At 42.0% G+C, this 19401-nt stretch overlaps 1 protein-coding gene across 24 annotated transcripts in view; it reads left to right on the forward strand.

Moving 5' to 3' along the window:
- LOC129730546 (uncharacterized protein CG43867) overlaps positions 1 to 19365 on the forward strand; it is a 461594-nt gene extending 442229 nt beyond the window's left edge. For 12 of the 24 annotated variants that reach the window (XM_055689944.1, XM_055689945.1, XM_055689946.1 and 9 more), the window contains 6 exons: positions 4461 to 4556; positions 5032 to 5147; positions 5216 to 5594; positions 5649 to 5823; positions 5890 to 6526; positions 17904 to 19365. In XM_055689944.1, coding sequence (XP_055545919.1) covers positions 4461 to 4556; positions 5032 to 5147; positions 5216 to 5594; positions 5649 to 5823; positions 5890 to 6526; positions 17904 to 18102 — 1602 coding nt within the window. In that variant the 3' untranslated portion in view covers positions 18103 to 19365. The remainder of the gene's footprint in view (positions 1 to 4460; positions 4557 to 5031; positions 5148 to 5215; positions 5595 to 5648; positions 5824 to 5889; positions 6527 to 17903) is intronic. The other 12 variants (XM_055689942.1, XM_055689960.1, XM_055689961.1 and 9 more) reach the window with 3 other exon arrangements.
- Positions 19366 to 19401: the final 36 nt, after the last annotated feature.

The following is a 19401-nucleotide window of genomic DNA, read 5'->3' on the forward strand; positions in this document are numbered from 1 at the left end:
TACGAAAAGATGCAGAGGGCGACGACTGTTCTTTGTTTTTTTTTTTCTCATAAAGCAAAATTTGTGCTGTACTTTTGTATGCAAACGAGTGCGAAGCAAAAGCGATCTTCAAACGGGCTATTGTTGGCCGGAGTTTGATGGTATGAATTTGCTGCTAATATTTGACACTTCAATCAGTTTAGCGAATTTCATGATCATAAATTGAAAAGGGCTGAATTTTTTAATATTGTTTTAAATTTTCAGAAAGTGATAAAGTTTGACATAATTAAAATTCTGTAAACATTTGTTTACTGTTTTCTTGTTTAACACTTATTTTATAACTTCTCATTGATAAATTTTGTGATTTTTGCCCAAATTTATTTTGTATCCTTACGGATTGAGTACGATATCATAAATTTTCATTAATGGTGTATCATGGTTATGATTAAAATTATTCGTGGATGAAATTTCAACTTCAAAAATAAAAACTAAAAAAATCTGCTATCGCTTTTTTCACTAATTTGACAATTTGCGCAGTTTGGCGCAGCAGCGGACAGTATGCATTTGAAAGCTTACGTTTTTACCTAAATTTTGAATGTAGTCACAACCGTGGCAAACTGCGGCAACTAAACTTTTAAGCTACTTTTCTACAAAAAATCACGTTTTTTTAAATTTTTTCTAGTGTCACGCCTACTATGAACAAATTTTACAATATTTAATAAAAAGGGTTTGTTTTGCACAATATTTACAACAACTTTTGCTTTGACGTCACAGAGCGTTTCAAATTTATGTACTTTTTTTCAAAAAAAAGACGAAAAACGTCAGTTCGCCAAGCTTTGGAAAGTCATAAAAAATTCAGATTTTATGATATTGCGCCCAAATTTTGGATTTAGACATTTGAATGTTATAGCAATAAAGAAAAATATTATGAAACAGCTTACGAAAAAAAAATTTGTTGGCTGATGGCCAGCGATTCTCCACTGTGCGGTGCCACAATGAATACGAAGCAAACCGTTTCATATGTGTTTCCATTGTTGATATTATTCCCCACGTAAGAAAAAACGTGTCTCGCACCATCTCGCTTTCATTATAGCATCGGCCTTACCTTCGTGAATCATAATCACCTGATATTCTGCTCGGATTTGTGCCGAAGGAAGTCGGGGATTATAGGCTGTCATCAGCGATAGCTTGGAAGAACCAACAGACATAACGAGATGAAAAATAACAGCCCGTTTTGGCATTGGCTGTCGGGTGATGTATCAAACGTACAGGAAGCAGGGAGAGCTGTGCAATACAATGAGAGTCGAGTTAGTTGAAAACTTGCTGTCATGGATATACAGTCATTTTGATAAGACTGCTGGGCTAATGAGTCCGTCCAACCCGTCCTCTGGTAATTTGTCTTCGACCTCAATTTTTTAGACACGCCAATGAAATACACGCAACAGCTGCTCACTCTCGGCTTCAAAAAGTTCGGCTAGGAGGGCTTGAAGGATCCACAACTTGTCCATACTTCTCTAGTTCTCCCCTGTTTCTGTCGACTGCTCTATTCTCTTCGCCGTTCAACAACCCCTCAAAATATTGTTTCCAAAGCATGGTCAAGGTATTTCATCATCTATCAGGTTCTCTTCCCTGTCGTAAACTTGGTTCTGATTCCGCTTACCACTTCATAGAAACCTCTCGTGTCGTGCCTGAAGAAGCCTTCCTCCGCCTCCGCAATAGGTAGTTCATAATGCTAACGTTTTTGTTTGCGTTGATTGAGTCTTTTTTGTCCTAGTCTTCAACTTTCCCTCATCTGGTGTTCTCCTCAAAATGGTCGACTTGTATACGTTGGCCAACCAGACACGAATCGTTCCTACCAAAAGATTGTGATCTGAGCCCAAATTTGAGCATAGACGTCAGTACTCCACACCTCAGCAGCATACTTCAACACAGATCTGACCTGCGAGTAGTAAAGCACACGAAGACAACGAGGGTCTCTAAATTCTCTTGAGGTCCTGATTATAAACCCTAGGTTTCGATTAGGCTATTTTTGCTATTGTGCTCCCTGAAGGAAAATATCGTATCCAGATGCACTCCAAGATCATCGATCACAGACAATCTCTCTAAATATTCGCCTCCAACTATGTAGTTTCAAAGAATCATATTCTTTCTGCGAGTGAATGAGATTACAGACATTTGTTCGTACTGATAACCAACTTGTTGATTGATTTCAGTGAAAATCTCAACAAATTTTTGAAGCTTTCGACAGTCGTCGGTCGATTTAACTATGAGATATACTTTCAAATCATCTGCATACAGCAGCCGACACACCCTTGCGCATGTACTGTGCAGACGTCATTGAAAAATAACAAGAGAGGTAGTGGACCAAGGTTGATGCCCTGTGGAACACCAGAAAGATTTGTGAAATAGCTAGACAGACTGACTTCAATCTTCACAGACAATCGGCGATCTATCAAGTATGATTTGACCCAGCAAAAGAAAATAGGTGCAGCTCCCACCCATACGCTCAATTTTTGCAAGAAGCAAATTACGATCAACGCGATCGAGGTCTGTGTTTTAATAGTGACAATTTGAGCTCCGTTCTTTATATTTCTTATGCAGTATAACGTGAGTTCTTTCAGGTTAGAAACCGTTAATCTTCCAGCAAAAAATCCATGTTGGTCGCACGAAATATGATTTTTAACTTCAAAAAATAAAACTTTGTTGAAAAGGGTTTCCTAGACCCTACACACAAGAATGTTATTCCCCGGTAATTGGATGCATCACCACGATCACCTTTTTCGAATACAGCAAAGTGCGGTTTCACACTTATTAAATACAATTGATGAAATATCATCTGGGCCAGGCTGACAAAAAAATTTCGGTTTATTAATGGCATCGTTGATATCCGCCTCAGAGAACAAGAGATTTCGCATTCTTGGTACTCCCTCGGGTACATTCCGAATGGCGGCAACTACATGCTGTAGAGATGCCGCTTCCGTTTTGAAGACACTTGAGAAATGGCATGCAAATAGTCTACACATGTATTTCACCAGCAGTAGCCGCTGAGTCTGTCCCATAGGACAAAATAGACGGAAGACCATTCTGTAAAAATAATATGACGAAAGGACTGCTCCCGTCCAATGTTTGGACACCAAACTGTGCGTTTGTGCTCTCGATGATGACCTTTATATCATGTTTTGAGAATGCTCTATATGTTCTATTTAAAAGCTCATAGAACTTTTCCTTCATGGGTTTATCGTTTGTTAGTGCGTATGTATTGTGTAACAAGGGGTCACCCAGTCTTTACTTTGAACTTACCTGGCGAAACCCTTACAGGGCGGCAAACTACCTCTATCGGATTATAACCCCCCCCCCCCCTGGATAACTACCCATAAAAATTCTAAAAATTTTGTATGGACCGTGGACATCACACAGACCCCGCCCCCCCCAAAGCTCCTCACGTGGTATGTGGATGGCCCCTTTACAAATTTGCGTGAACGAAACTGGTGAGCAGTTATCATGCTGGGTACACGCTCTTACAGCAGTACCCAAAATCAGGGTAATTCGAAAATCAACATATGAGGAGATGACTGTATTTTTCATGAGTCAAAAAAGGCAAACTCTAACCGCAAGGGTCCACTTAACGAAGTTTGATTTAAGTCAAATTTTACATGGGAACTTTTTTCAAAGGGACGAAACTATTGCATTTTGGAATTCGATGGTCAAATTTTCTCCATACATTTTATTGGGGACTTTGTCTGAGATACAAAAAAGACTTAACACGTAAAATCTCTAGGCACCTTGTCGCCGTGAGACATAGCATATGTTGTGAATAACTTTACACCTTGTAACTTTTATCTCACATTAAATTCAATTTTTCTATGAGAAGTTCCTACATCAATTTCTAAAATCTATGTTCTACACAACGAAAATAGGTGTTGCACAATCAACAAGCATTATTCGATTCTGTTCGATTTTGCACCCTTTACGTTCCAGCATGTTTGGTTTTAGTTCCGTACTCTTTAGTGTTCTTATTTCCTAGAGAATTTCTCTGTGGTCTTCTCTTTTTTCTTCCTTAGTTTTTACCCCCCCAAAATCTAGTTGTAGATGCCGTGTATCAAGCAAACTATTATTTTCCGTCATCCCCTTTTTCAAAACGCATTCTTGTCCAGCTAACTAGAGAGCAACCCCAACCCATCTAGTGCCAATTAATAGTCATCAGAATAGAACAGCAAAAACCACCTAGACGAGAGAGGAAGCATCCAACTTCTCGTTCTCACACATTTGTTTTTGTATAGGTGAACTAACATGAATTTGTTTTTTTGCTACCAACAACCGACCAAACCGAATGCAAACCGTAAACCAAGAGCAAGGCCCCAATAATGAGACTCTTTTTTGTCGTCGTCTATTTTTCTTTGTCTCTATTTTTTCTTTCTTCTCGTAAACCTTGTACAAACCCCCAACAAAACCCCGACAAATCCCGCTCTGTCTCTCTGTAGCAATTGCTGCTATGCGCAACCCAGAGTTTGTTCACTTGCGATACGCAACAAGGCAATACAACTCAAGCGAATGGGAGCTCACCAACTTCCATTCAGGTAGGATGATTGTTAACTCTCGTTTTTATCGTTTTTCTTTTTATCTCAAGAGTTGGTTTTTCTTGTGTTTTTTTGAGTTTTTTTCACTCTGTTTTCAACAGTTTTTTTTTTGTTTTATTCGGTTGTGGTTTTTACCAACCTTTCTTTAATTTTGGTTAAAGCAACTGCTGCAAATAAAATTTCCGAATTTTAACTCTCACATGTTACCCGTAGCTTAAATTGTGAATTCTCAATAACAATAATAACTGTTTGCTCCAACCAGTAGCACGTTGTGGGTTTACCAGCTGGCACACATCTTCAGTTATTTCTTTAATCTAACTGGAATATGTATATTAAAGGAAAAACATAATCTAACCGCTTATACTTTGAAACACTGTTTGATTTTTATTCCTCCATTTTTGAGTGAAAGTTTTTAGCTAGCAATTTCTATCTAACCGCATCTTTCTCGATCCAATCAATCAAACGCGAACCGCAGGCTCCTTCGGCTGTCCCGATCATCGATTGCAAGTCAAATCCTCCAGCCTACACATTTATCCAGGGCTGGCAACTTCTGTCCCTAGCCGTGTCTCTGTTCGTGCCAAAGAACAGTCGGTAAGTTTCCATCCCCAACCACACTCTTCTTCTCCGACAAACATTAACTGAAACCCCCCTCATCGCAGCCTGCTGTGGTATCTCAAGTTGCACCTGTCACGTAATGCGGACTCGAAGACCGAATGCGGCAAGTACGCGGCCTACTGCGAGCGGGCGTTGGAGCGCACCATGCAGAATGGCGATCGCGAGACGAAACCTTCCCGGATGGAGGTGCTGTCGATTCTGCTGAAGAATCCTTACCACCATTCGTTGCCACACGCCATTCCAGTGCACATGATGAACGGCACCTACCAGGTGGTGTCCTTCGATGGTTCATCGACGATCGAGGAATTCCACACGACGCTAGCCCAGGAGATCGGATGCCGCGACGGCACGAATGGCTTCACTCTGTTTAGTGACGATCCGATCGAGAAGGATCTCGAACACTATCTGGACCCGCAGGCTAAGGTTTTCTTCTTTAATCAGTTTTGCAAATCAAGCGCTAACAGAGTCACATTTCAGCTCTGCGATGTCATTTCCAAATGGGAAACTGCACTGCGTGAAAAGGGGTCCGGCAAGTTTGAGAACTCTCGTGTCATTCAACTAACCTATAAAAACCGTCTATACTGGAAGCATGCAGCCAAGCTGGAGACAGAAAAAGAACGGCTGCTGCTGTGCTATCAAATTAACCAACAAGGTATGGTTTCCAATCTTACCTACAACCACAATTTTATCCTAATTTGTTTTTTCTTATACTCTTCAGTGGTGCAGGGTCGCTTTCCGTTGTCCCGCGAGTTAGCCCTGGAACTGTCTTCACTAATGGCCCAAATAGACTTGGGAGACTACGCAGCGGATAAATCAAAGACAAATTCACTGCAAGCGTTGGACAAGTTTTATCCGTACCGCTACAGGGACGCTTTGACGCCGGATGGTCTAAAAGAACTGCAAGAGCTACTGGCAAGCAAATGGTCACTACTGAAGGGACGCTCCGTCGTGGACTGCGTACGGATTTATTTGACCTGCGCCCGCAAGTGGCCCTTCTTCGGTGCGGCTCTATTCCAAGCTAAACCCCGACATTCCGATCAAGCGATGGCCTGGCTGGCTGTATCCGAGGATGCCCTCAGCGTGCTGGAGCTGTCTTCGATGGCATCGATCGCTCGCTATCCGTACAGTTCAGTGATGACCTTCGGTGGCTGCCAGGATGATTTCATGCTGGTGGTTAGTGCGGAGGACACTCTGGCTGGTAGTCCGGAGCAGAAGCTATTGTTTGCGATGAGCAAGCCGAAGATACTGGAAATAACGTTGCTGATCGCGGACTATATGAACGCACTTGGTCATACGCTTCCCGGGACGCCACAGATGAACACACTGACGCGGAACGGAAGCCATCGGAGCATTAGGTAGGTTTGTGTATTTATTATCTAAAATAATCCTGGTTCTAGTTACCCGATAGTCGATAGGTCATTTGAAAAGCACAATTCTGAACAACTTCGTATAAAAACTTGAAGTCTTTACTGCAACTTTATCGAAGAATGTATCACTCGTACTCAAACACCGGAGCCGTGAAAACACATTCCAGAAATTTATTGCATTTTTGCCTTTCTCCTAGAAAGGTATAGCAATCACTGAAAAAACCAAAGGTATAAAAGTTCTCCAAAGGGTCGAATCTCGTATATCAATCGACTTAGTTCGACGAGCTGAGCATTTTTTGTATGTGTGTGTGTGTATGTAACGGTCTCCCAATCTCACTCGATTTTCTCAGAGATGGCTGAACCGATTCTCATGAAACTAATTGCAAATGAAAGGTCTAGTTGCCCCATAAGACCCTATTGAATTTCATTGTAATCGGATTTTTAGTTTCGAGGTTATGTATCAAAATGTGAAAATCACAAAACTTCATTATCTCAGTCTCTACACAACCGATTTGAACAAAATTGGTATCAAAAGAGCGGGCTTGTTTTTTGAACCATTTGTGAAATAATTTTATAATGATTGGACATGTAGTTCAAAAGTTATGCAAAGAAACGTGTTTCATACACTGTTTAAACTCACTCACTTTTCTCAGAGATGGCTGGACCGATTTTCACAAAATTAGTGTCATATGGAAGGTCTTGTTGCCCCATAAGACCCTGTTGAATTTTATTGTTATTGGACTCTAACTTTGTCCGTTATATATAATAATGTGAAATCAGGCTATGACAAGAAACATGTTTCTAAGCCTGTTTGAACTCACCCACTTTTCTCAGAGATGGATTGACCGATTTCCACAAAATAAGTTGCAATAGAAAGGTCTAGCTGCCTGATAAAACTCTGTTGAATTTTATTATAATCGGACTGTAACATTGTCTGTTATGTATCAAAATGTAAAAGTTATGAAACTCCATTATCTCAGAAACTACACAACCGATTTGAACAAAATAGATATCAAATGAACGGGCTGTCTAAAAGACCCCTAAATAACGAATTTCATGATGATTGAACATGTAGTTCGAAAGTTATGAAAAGAAACGTGTTCAGAAAACTTTATCAAATTTACTCGTTTTGCCAAAGATGGCATCACTGATTTCAACAATCTTAGTTTTAAATCGAAGGTTTAGTTGCTTTTTTGGTACCCATTTAATTTGATTGTAACACAGGTTGACAAAATCGAAAAAATGCCGCTCTAAAGCTCATAATAGTTGCCCTAGAAAGAAAAAAAATCACAGGAAAAGCTATAGTTTTTCATTTTTTCTTAGTTTGACCTGTGTAATCGGACTTTTATTTTATCCATTATGTGTTAAATTGCAAAAATATTGAAAATCTCTTCTTTCAAAGATTACACGACTTATTTAAAGAAAAAAGGTGTCGCAAATTCGGATTTCAAAATGAAGTATAAAGTTGATTCCTGGTCTCTGAGCATCATCCCGGGTACTGAAAAACTCACATTTGGTAATGTTTGTCTCTTTTAGACTGGTAGAAACCGGAAACTACTGTCTAGAAATTTAAAATGGCGTCTGAAGATGATTTCTGGCCTCAGGATATCATACCGCTTCCCCAAATCGTATTGGATGATATTTGTCACTGTAGGCTGTTGATCGGAAACTGTCGCCATCTTTGCCATAGAAATACCTAGATTAGGCAGTTCGGCAATTTTACGATGGATTTTATGATTTTATGATTATCAGGCAACCAGAAGTGGTCATCTGGATTGAAAATTGGGTTTTAGGTCGGATTCTGGCCACTGGGTATAATCCAGGTTTTAAGAACCCATATTGATTGGTATTTGGCCATTCATTGGATGCCTCTCAGAAACGATCAGTAATATCAACTGCGTCTAAGAATTTCAATTTCACTGATAAGATCATTCAAATTAATGTATGAGGAACAACATTTAATAATACATTATTTGAAATATACTGACTAACGTTGACTTAAAGAATCTGAATATTTATAGGCAGTATATGAGTACAAATCGATACTAGCACAATCAAAAACAAAATCGCATCATATAGTTGAAAGAATTTAATGTTATTTGCATGTATATGTGTTAATTTATATTCATATCGTCGGTTTCGTGCAACACTGGCACAACTCGAAAAACATAGTTTCGGAAAAAACGCGTTTGAAAATTTGCGTCAAAAATTTATTTTTCGATTTTCAAGAAAACTTTGAAGTTTAAGATTACCAATCCTTATTAAACACCTTTAGGTCTATTATGCACATATTACGTGCTCACGTTGTCCAAGTTAAAACATTATTTTTACTAACTTTATGGAGAAATTTCGATTTGTGCAGCAAAGGCACTTCTACTCATAACTCTGGAATATTTGTGATTTTCGAAATGGGATTTCGTGTGATGAAACTTAACAGTATTTGGCATCGTTTGCCATCAAAAACTCAAAAATGCAAAATTTTGAGTTGTGCCAGTGTTGCACGATGCCGATGATATGTTAAATTTTGAATGTTCGGTATAGTTGTGCTGTTGGCTACCAAAAATTTGTTGTTTAGAATGAATAACAAATCCAGCAGAAATAATCAAGGTGTATTTTTTAAGTGTTGGAGTAAATCTATTTTAACAAAATATAAGTTCGAAGAAGAAAGGCTGGGTCTCACCGCTAGGTGGATTAATTTAGGTTTTATAATACTATTGAGCCCCCCTAGACGATTGAAGTGATTATAATTTGCCAATGTCATTAGAAAAATGAGAGCCTTTGTGCATGCACTTTATGGGAGGCCCGAAGTGCTCAGCCGATAAATCGGCTGCTAAACCACGAATGTAAGGGTGACACAACTGATCCTGAGCCATAACTACGCGGCCCTGCAACTACTGAATCGCGGCAATCAGCCGCTGGATCGTTGTCGGACATATCCATCGTCACGGACTTCTACCGTAATTCTCCTGGAAACGGTCACTGTATCGTGGATAAGTCCAGTATGGCGTTCATATGGACGACGAGCAGGTTCCCGGTTCAAGAGGTTGTGTCAACCTGAAACGAAGGATATGTTGTTCCCAAAAATAAACGGAGCGTTCTACTGAAGTTTCCTCCCTTGCCACGTTGGTCCAACGGAAGGTTCGCTCAGATGGTCGGCCTCGTAATCATGGAGCTGTCGGGCGGTTGGTGGTGGCGGATGACTTCAACGCTTGGGCTGTTGAAGTTGAGAAGTCACTGTCAGATCTTGTTGGAAGCTTTGGCAAAGCTCGGCCTTGACCTGGTCAACGTTGAGACCAACGGTACATTCAGCAGAAACGGTGTGGAGTCGATCAGTCGGAGTGTAGACATGAGGCGGCAAGCGACGGGTAGAGCCAACACTCCAACCGTCCGTGGGTAAATAACATCGCGTTTCGATGCCGAGAATATTTCAGAAGGCAATAAAAAGAGAGCTCGAAGAAGGCCAACTTGGGAATGGAAAGTCACCGTTTTCCTGGTGGACGGACGCGATAGCGGACCTACACAGAGCGTGCAAAGACGGGGGACTTTTTCACGCCACCAGCTGAGTTCTAGGCCTCCGCCGGTTCAGTTTCAATTCCGACATTCCAGTATCTCAGACACACACCAGGAATAGTCGGCCAACCTGCCGGATATCCAATCCGTAAGCGACGACAGCCGTGTTAAGGTTGAGGAGGAGGCAAGGGTTACAAATGAGAAACTCATTGTGTTCGCCAACTTCTTAAAATGAGTAAGGAATCGGGAGTGGATGGAATCCCGAACCTGGTCATCAAGTGGCCCCCGGGCTGTTCCGGATAGGTATGCAGAAGTGCCTGGATGACTGCCTCTTTCTTGCGAGGTGGACAGAAACTGGTCCTATTACCGAAAGCTGAGAAACCACCAGAAGACCCATCATCCCACCTGTCTGCTGAACACTGCCGGAATAGTGCTTGAGAGGATTATCCTCAACAGACTGGTAAAGTACACAGCAGGTGTAAATGGTCGGTCACAACAAGGAGAAGGGTCGCCTTGGGCCCGGTGTTGTGGAATGTCATGTACGACAGAATGTTGAAGCTATAGTACCCTGTAGGGGTTATGATCTTCGGCTTTGCGGACGACATAACACTGGAGGTCTATGCGGAGTCGGTCGGAGAGGCTGAGCTGACGACCACGCACCACATGCGCAAGGTCAAGGACTGGATGCAATCCAGGAAACTGGAATTAGCGCACCATAAGACGGAGGTCACGATTGTGAATAACCAAAAAACCATTGCAACAGTTGGTGGTTGGAGTCGGAGACTGCATCATTATCTTAAAGCGATCTTCGCAACGACAACTATGTCTGTAAGAGGACCTCAACAGCTATTACTGCACCATTTCGAATGTTGTCGAACAGCTCAGCGGTGTACGGCAGTAAGCGAAAACTTCTTGCCAGCGTGATTTCGTCGATACTTAAGTATGGTGGCAGGGCCGGCGGTTGATATGGGTAGTATGAGTAGTAGTACCAACTCCGAAAATACCCCTGTGGGTATTTACCCCCACTGAATTATCGGACGAAACCAAAAAAATGTAATGGTTTATATGTTCGAAACCTAAAATTGCCACGCGCATGTAAGAGCGACCGCTTTTCAATGGATGTCGATTAGCGAGAGTTTGTAAAGCTACAGATTTCATGTATTTCTAAGCGATTTGCTACTCTTGCGCATTTTTTCATTGGTCAAGAAAGTGAGACTTTACCTACTGTAAGTGAAGAAGTTTACTTTTTGAATAAAGACTTTTCGAGAATACAAAACTGTTGAGCTTCAATGTTTGCATTAAAAAAATGCACAAAAATGTCGAATTTTCATGGGTTTACTTTTACGCGCACTAACGAAACAACCCATGCAGCATCAATCATAGTAACCCCTGAGTCAGCAGAAAAACTTTAACTCGAACTCTAACCATGATGGCGAAAACAGTGAACTTCATTCAAAAGTGTGCGCGTTCAAAGAACGGTACACCGCCGCGTCGGAAACGGATATCGTGCGATACTTTGTGGACGCCGGATAAGCCCGTTTCGGCATCTACAATATCTTGGCACTATTGGACAAGAGTCGAAGCATCGAAAAAAAGCCCGGTTCCGTACGGCCGACAACCATGAGCGATAAGAAGCTCCAAAGGATGCTGAAGAAAAGTGTCTACATCGCTGCGTGCGCTTGGTTTGGAGGTTGGTGCCACTGGCCAAACTGTGAAAATTACCTGGCGAACATGGATGGCAACAACTGGCAGGGTACTTCGTATTTTACTTTCTTCACGAAGGAAGTGGGCTCCGAGTTGAAGTTCGTTTGACACACCAAGTTTCCTAAGAAGGTGCTGCTGTGGCTGACAATTAGCGAGAAGAGGATGTCAAAGCCTCTCTTCTTTTGCTCCGGACTGGCTGTGAACGGGGAAATTTATTGTACGAAGTGCCTGCCAAAAGTTGCGTCGTTCACCAAGAAACACCATAAAGGCAAAACGCGGTGTACTGGCGGGAGCTGCCGTCGGCCCACTACTCGAAGCAATCGTTGGAGGAGATGGGGCATCCCCTAGCTCGCCCCGTTGAGAGTTTCAAGGCAAAACTGAACCGTAAGATCTACTTCAACAATTTTGTCGCGAAAATTGATAAATAAAACGAAGAAAGAATTTGAAAACATGCCTACACGCATGTTTTCGTCCGCAATGGCGATTGTTCCGGTTAATTGCCTCCCCTAGTTTTTACTATCCACTCGGGAAAATGGCGTGGTCCAAAGCGCTAGGTACTAACAGTAACCTCGTGGTAATTTGGAAAGTACCTACAGGCTCATGTGCCTGAGTTGAACCTGAGTACGCATCGCCATTAACAAACGTGATACAAGGGGCATACGAGCTACCAGAAGGTCATTCTCAATGCCTGCCAAGGCAGCAGGAACAGTCCAGTTCTGCGAAGAGTAGATGGACGCACCGACCTATCCCGGAGATATCCGGAGGGGCCATGGAGAAGTGAACGTCCACCTGACACAGATTTTGTCAGGCCATGGCTGCTTCAGGCAGTATCTACACAGGCTCGGACATGCGGGGGACCCCGCGTCTCGAGTATGTGGATGTTTTCTTCAGTACTCCAAAAAACTTAGTTCAGAAGATGTGCGAAGACCCGGACATCTGGGGTGCGGTTTATGCTGCCGCTTCTCAGATAGTTCTGGAGTTACAACGCGTGTGGCGGATCAACAACCAACACGCCAACACGGTTTAACGGTAGTGCCAGATCCTCCGAAGGGTTAAAATTTTCTAGAATGCCACCGGTGATCTATCAAAAATTGAACTTGTGTCCAGTGTGTAGGCAAAAAAACAAAAAGCATAAATACGGCTCAATTGTTAGTCAGTCACTTAACTTACTTTTACCTTTATGGCGACAGAATACATCTCCACAAAACTAGGTCTTGGGTTGCTCCTTTCCAGTCTCCCCTTACACCCGCTGCTCTGGCATTCTCTTCGACAGCACACATCCAGTGCGAGCGAGGTCTGCCTCGAAGTCGTCGGCCTCTATCCGGTTCACTGCTAAATATTATCTTTGCCATCCGTGCTACGTGGCTAGCCCACTGTAACCTGCCGTGTTACAATATCAGCGTGTTTGTATACTCCGTACAGCTCGTGATTCACGCGTCTGCGCCATAACCCCATTTTCTTGTTAGCTACCGAGTATTGATCGCAGGATTCTACGCTCGAAGACCCCAAGCGCTCGTCATTCGACGGATACTTCCACGTCTACGATTCATGTCCGTAGAGCACCATCGGGAGGATCAAAGTCCTATAGAGCGCGAATTTCGTACGGATCTGTAGGCTACAGGACCTAAGCTGGCTTGACTACGCAATCCGTAAGAAGCCCTATTCACTGCCACAATCCGTCTCTTCACCTCGCGGCTCACCTCGTTGTCACATGTCACGAGAGTACCAAGATCAGGCATCCCAATTGTTCATTTATTTTTTTTTTTACTGTCTTCCGTGGAGATTTTAGTTGTTGCTGTTTGTACGTGATACCTATCCGCGCTGGTAATCGGTAGTCACATTGAGAACGTATTGAAAACAGAGCATTACAAAAGGAAACGAAAAATGTACTCCGTGTGTCGATTCGGCATTATTTGGAGAATGTCTTCGGAAATGCGAAAGTAGAAAAGAGAAAAGGCTGTTTTTTATACATACATTCGTGTCCACACTACACAAACAGCGCGTTCCAATAACAGCCCGAATCCACCGGAGACATTTTCCTCTCTTTTTTCATTTGCCTATGAGGGATGTCGTGTGAAGGCTGTCAAAAAAGTCTGTGGGAAGAAGAAGCGTAAGGACTGCTCGGCACCTCACCGACAGTCTTCGTGCAAAGAAAAGCAAACTCGACAATAGAGCGTCTGTGCACTGAAGGATGTGTATATAGCATACCGCATGTTATATACAACCATACGTGCTATCGTCAACATGGGAATAAGGTGAACAGCAAAGAAAAAAAACAAGGAAGGAACTAACAGCAACGTTATAGTCGCAATGTATTTTATCTGTCGGCTGTCTCTATTTTGCCAATACCAACACTGTCAGAGAGGGACGCTCTCGGATGTCATCAAAAAATGTCATCGCTCAGTACATTTTGTTCCCCTGACCAAGATAAACAAATTCGTCGACCACTTCGAAAGTATCCCAATTCATCTCCACCGCAGCACCAACACCCGCAGAACTACCACGCTCTCAGCCAGCCACCATTTACTTCGTTGTGGCAGTATTTATGGTGAGTCCAATTCTCGCAACTTCCCTTTTGAGAGCTGTAAAGGCCTCCTCAACAGCTCCACGGTTAACACCAATTATATCAACGTCGTCCGCGAAGCATGTGGAATTTCGTGATGATGGTGCCGCTTCTCAGCACACCTGCACTTCGTATTGCACCTTCCAAAGCTATGTTGTACAGCAAGTTCGAGAGCCCGTCACCTTGCTTCAGACCATTTAACGTCACAAACGCGTTCGAAAATCGCTCGCTGTCCTGACGCATGATGTGAAATTTTCAAGCGTCGCACGTAACAGAACCATGTTCAAGCATAATTTGCCACAATTCGTTGCGTCTCAAGGTAAACATCTGGTCCGTTGTAGATCGTTTCACTCGGAAACCACAACGGTATTCTCCAACAAAGGCTTTCTTCACCAACCTCAGACGCTGGAACAGGGTACGGGCGAGATTTTTGTAAGCGGAATTGAGGAGGGTTATGTCTCGATAATTGCTACACTGCCGGTAACCGCAAGTCAGTCCCATCTGTAATTTTGTCAATTTTGAGTTAGCATCGTATTTTGGCCTAGCTTTGAGTATATTTTCAGATGAACCGATAAAATATAGTGGTTTGTTCAACAAAAGTGAAAATCAATACCAAGTCGAATTGTCACATTAGGCAAAGTAACCGCAAGTCAGTCCCAGAAGAAAAATAACCGAAAGTCAGTCCCGATTTACAAAAAAAAAAACATGCATAATACAACAGTAAAATGATGAGCGGGGGCCTAGTGTGGTTGGTAACGTCTCCGCCAACCACGCTCGACGCCTGGGTTCGAATCCCACCGCCGACATAGGTGTCGATGGTTGTGAGGTGGCGTGATCCACTCACAACCAACCCAACTGGTCTAGATTCAATCCTAGCCGACACCGGGAGATTTTCTGAGGCGAAAAATCTCTGGGATCACGCCTTCCATCGCATGAGGAAGTAAAGCCGTTGGCGCCGGTCCGTTAATAAACGGGTCGTGAGTTAGGGTCCTGGGTGTGGAGTCGCCTCCCTGGGCGTCGGTGATTGGCCACAACAGTGGCGGAACTAGACCGACGGAAAATAAGCGAGAATAAAAAAAAAACAGTAAAATGAATGGGGAGTGAAAAAGTGTTCGATACGACCGTTTAGATGAAAATAAGTTATCTAGTAATCAATTATTGGGATTATTTTTTAGTTTGAATTGGTGATGAATTTATGTGGAGCAATTTTCTGCTCATACGAATCCAAGTCCTTGGTTCGCTTCTTCGTGGATCTATCCGCAAAATCTTGAGTATCGTAAAAACTTGCATCAGAATCCAGGGAATCGTTCCAAGAAATGTCCAAAGGTGATGCTCGAACCTCAAATGGATTTGGATCATCTTGACATTTGTTGTCGGATGAACCAACTGCAGTACCGGCTTCAGTTTCTTTATCCGAGTCCTCATCGGATAAGCTTTCATCGGTTTCGTACATCATGAGATTTTCCAGCGTCGACATTTCTTAAAAGGTTCTCATGGACATACACTTCCTAACAGCGAAGGATTGACAGTTTTCCACGGCAACGAATAACAACACGTCAACACGCACTATAGTTTTAACATGGCAATGAGACTGACTTGCGGTTACTTTTCTCTTCGGTGTAGAATGTAACGGCAAGTCAGTCACACTCAAGGTTTTTATCATAAATTCAATTATATCAATGGTTTTTGCAACGTAATTAGTGCGGGCTAGTATGCAAACTATATTTTAGCATGAATATTGTCAAAATAATTCATCTTAAATAAGCGATAACTGAGCGTAAACGAAATATCTTTCGAAGCTGTTTTCTCGTTTTAATATTTTTACAGATGGGACTGACTTGCTGTTACCGGCAGTACAGTTGAGTCTATGTCCCTTCTCGTAGAAAGGGCATGTAAGTCCTTCCAACCAGTCCGTAGGTAGTTGTTCCTCAGACCATATTCTTAGGATAATCTGGTAGATTGCATTACACAGCCGCTCGCTCCCAACTTTGAAAAGTTCAGCCGGTAAGCCGTCCTTCCCAGCGGCTTTGTGGTTCTTCAGCGCTTTGCAAACATTTTTCCCCTCTTCCAATGTTGAAGCGTCCACAGCTTGTCCGTCCTCCCCAATTTACATCCTGTTCCTCTCGACGACTCTCCTACCTTCCTCAACGTTCAACAACACTTCACTAACCTCAAGCCATTGTCGTTAGTGGTAGAGTAGAGGCTTTCCCTACCAATAACGGGACGAAAGAACTTCTCTCGTCCGACTTGCGCGTTCGTATCTCCGATGACGATCTTTATGTCATGTTGTGGGCATTTTCCATACGTTTTCTCAAGGAGCTCATAGAACTCCTCCTTTACGTCATCGGTTTTTATCGTTTGTCGGCGCGTACATGTTAATAAGGCTGTAATTGAAGAATCTGCTTTTGATCCTCAATACACATAGACACGCTTTATTTGGTTTCCGATTAGCTCTGTCGCCGCCACTGTAGTAGATGTGGTACTTGAAAGAAGTGCCCGCGGTCGGATCAACCGCCCAGAATTCACGTTCTTCGGTTTTAGGCCAACGCACCTTTTGTATGGCTGCTACCTCCACTTTTGCCTTCCGTAGCTCTCTGGCTAATGCTAGTCAGTCAATAGTTTCACAATTTTCGAAACTTTTGTACGATAATGTATAGAATCTTATAGCCTACCTAGTTTTGATCTGGTGGTAATATAACTGCTTTAAAATCTTTCTTTAAGTATTCGAGGCGCACCAGTAAATTTGTCAGTTTTAGTTCACCACCGCTCGAGCTTAGTTCGTATCTGTCATCCCTTTCTTACTTGCGTCGTATATCGTTGGTGATTTCTTAGATTTTATATTTATTTTCCAATCATCAGGCTTCACGTTGATTGACCCATAATTGCGGAATTTGTATCCAGAATTTTTATTTCGATTTCCATCGAGGATAACGAATTTTGCTGAAAATGCAGAATCATTAAACCTTATTTAATTCGTCTTGAAGAAAACGGTTCATTTACCGACTTACCAACACGAAATAATAGATCTTTGCACATGAAAAATAACCTTACTTTTCTGACACTTCCCACGGGTTTGTTTACAAGGTATTAGATTTTTTTTCCCCTTCACTGTTTAGTGATAGCAGTGAAAATGAATAATTCGAGTACAAAAAAAAGGGAAAACTCTCCGCCTCTGCGAATTCGTTACTGTAATCTTTTGGTTTATTCTTGGAAACGCAATTTTTAACAAGACACTTCCGCATTTTTATTCGAGCCAAAAATTTTACTATGTGAACAAACCCGCGATAACTGTCAAATCTCTTTCTTCTCCTTTTTTGTGACGTAATCGTGCAATGATCTATTGTGGTTTTCCTCCTAGTTACAGCCTACTGTGGAAGTCAACAAGGCAGTCTGTACCCAAATTTGTGTGCGCGAACCTGCACTGAATAGAAAGGTTGCAAGGATTCATAGGTTTTAAATTACGGTTACTGAGACCGTTAAATTGAATGATAGTTTTAAACGCTGCTTCAAACAGCAATGTTTTATCACATTTTCACACATCCGCATTAATCGCTCTTTTTTTATGCGTCTTCCTCTACCCCGCACCAGCAGATCCCGCGTTCATCCGAGCTCGGCCACCGGAACGCCGGCCCACAACACGCTAAACTCGTCACACGCCAACACGACGCATGCCCACAACACGCTCACGTCCCACTCGCATACGCTCAACTCGCACGTTAGCCACACGCTCAGCTCACACGGCCAGCCGGACATCCTGAAGAGCACACCGGACCACCAGAGGCGCTAAGAGCACGCACGCACAGCCGCACGCAGGAGCCGTCCGTGTTTTGATCGGGGATCTTCTTGAGTCGCTACGAATTTTAGCCGAATGATTTTTTTTTTTTGTTTTTCGTACAATTTTCAGAGTGGAAACACGATATTAAGTTTTTATGGCCATGGACAAAATTTTAGTTTGTATCGGTATGCGACCTTCGCAGCAAAAAGATCGCTTTATGACTATCATTGTAGGCATATACTGATTTGAGATATTAGGGCTAGGTTATGCTAATTTTAAATTGACGATTAAGTTAAGTACATACAACTCCAACAATGATTTTTGTTTGTTTGATTGATTGATTGTTTGTTTGCTCTTCAGGCGTTTTATTGTTGTAAATATCCTTTCCAATGATCGTAACCAAAATGAGTCAAAGTCAATCTCCGTACTTTAAAGTGTAAAAAAATAACATGTGCAGCATTTTTTTATAACTTTTCATTCGTTAGAGTGTAACGATTTCCGTTTGAAGTTTAAATACCCAATTAGTTTGTAGAAGCTCTAACCAAAACTAACAAATCTAGATCTGTCAGATAGCGAGCGTAGCGAGATATAGATCTAGAACTTCTAAGTAGAATATCACACCTAAGTTAAGCCATTTCGGAAATCTAGGATACAAACCAAAATCAGATAGCGACAAGTGAGGTGGACAATTCCAGCTCGGCAAGCAGACATAAACGGTAAACTATTGTGATTTTAACGCAATCTGTAATAGAAACGGAGACACACAACAATAATAAGCAGAAACATGGAAAACTAACAGGTAAAAGCTATACTACCAAACCGAATAGGGATGCGCTCTAGACAATAGGATAGGTCAAATATCTATAGCCAACTGAAACAACAGAAAACGGAACAGCAACTATTAGCAACTACTGTTAAGTCGGATCGACTCGAGCATGAAAAAAATTAACAAACGAAAACATAACGATCAGCAGTAATATTTAGAAGAAAAAAAACAAAAAGTATAACCAAGTTCTTTTTCTAACAAGAAAACTTACAAATGTAACCGAAATAGTGAAAGAAAACTAGAAACCTGCTTCTCTAGCTGAGATAGTGAAGCCATGCGTTGCAGGCATTCTCATGTCCGTATAATCGCCTCTTACTACTAAAATGTTGAAACTGTATAAAGGAAAACGAAGAAAACCGACGTAATAAAGAACGATGTGAACAGTAAAATGCTAAATCAAGATACGAAAGAATGACACGAGAATAAGAAAAAGGTAATTGATTGTTTAATGTGCCCTCACTTTCATTTCCCTCCGAAAGAAAGTC

Source organism: Wyeomyia smithii, chromosome 3 (assembly GCF_029784165.1).
Source record: "Wyeomyia smithii strain HCP4-BCI-WySm-NY-G18 chromosome 3, ASM2978416v1, whole genome shotgun sequence".
Lineage (NCBI taxonomy): Eukaryota > Metazoa > Arthropoda > Insecta > Diptera > Culicidae > Wyeomyia > Wyeomyia smithii.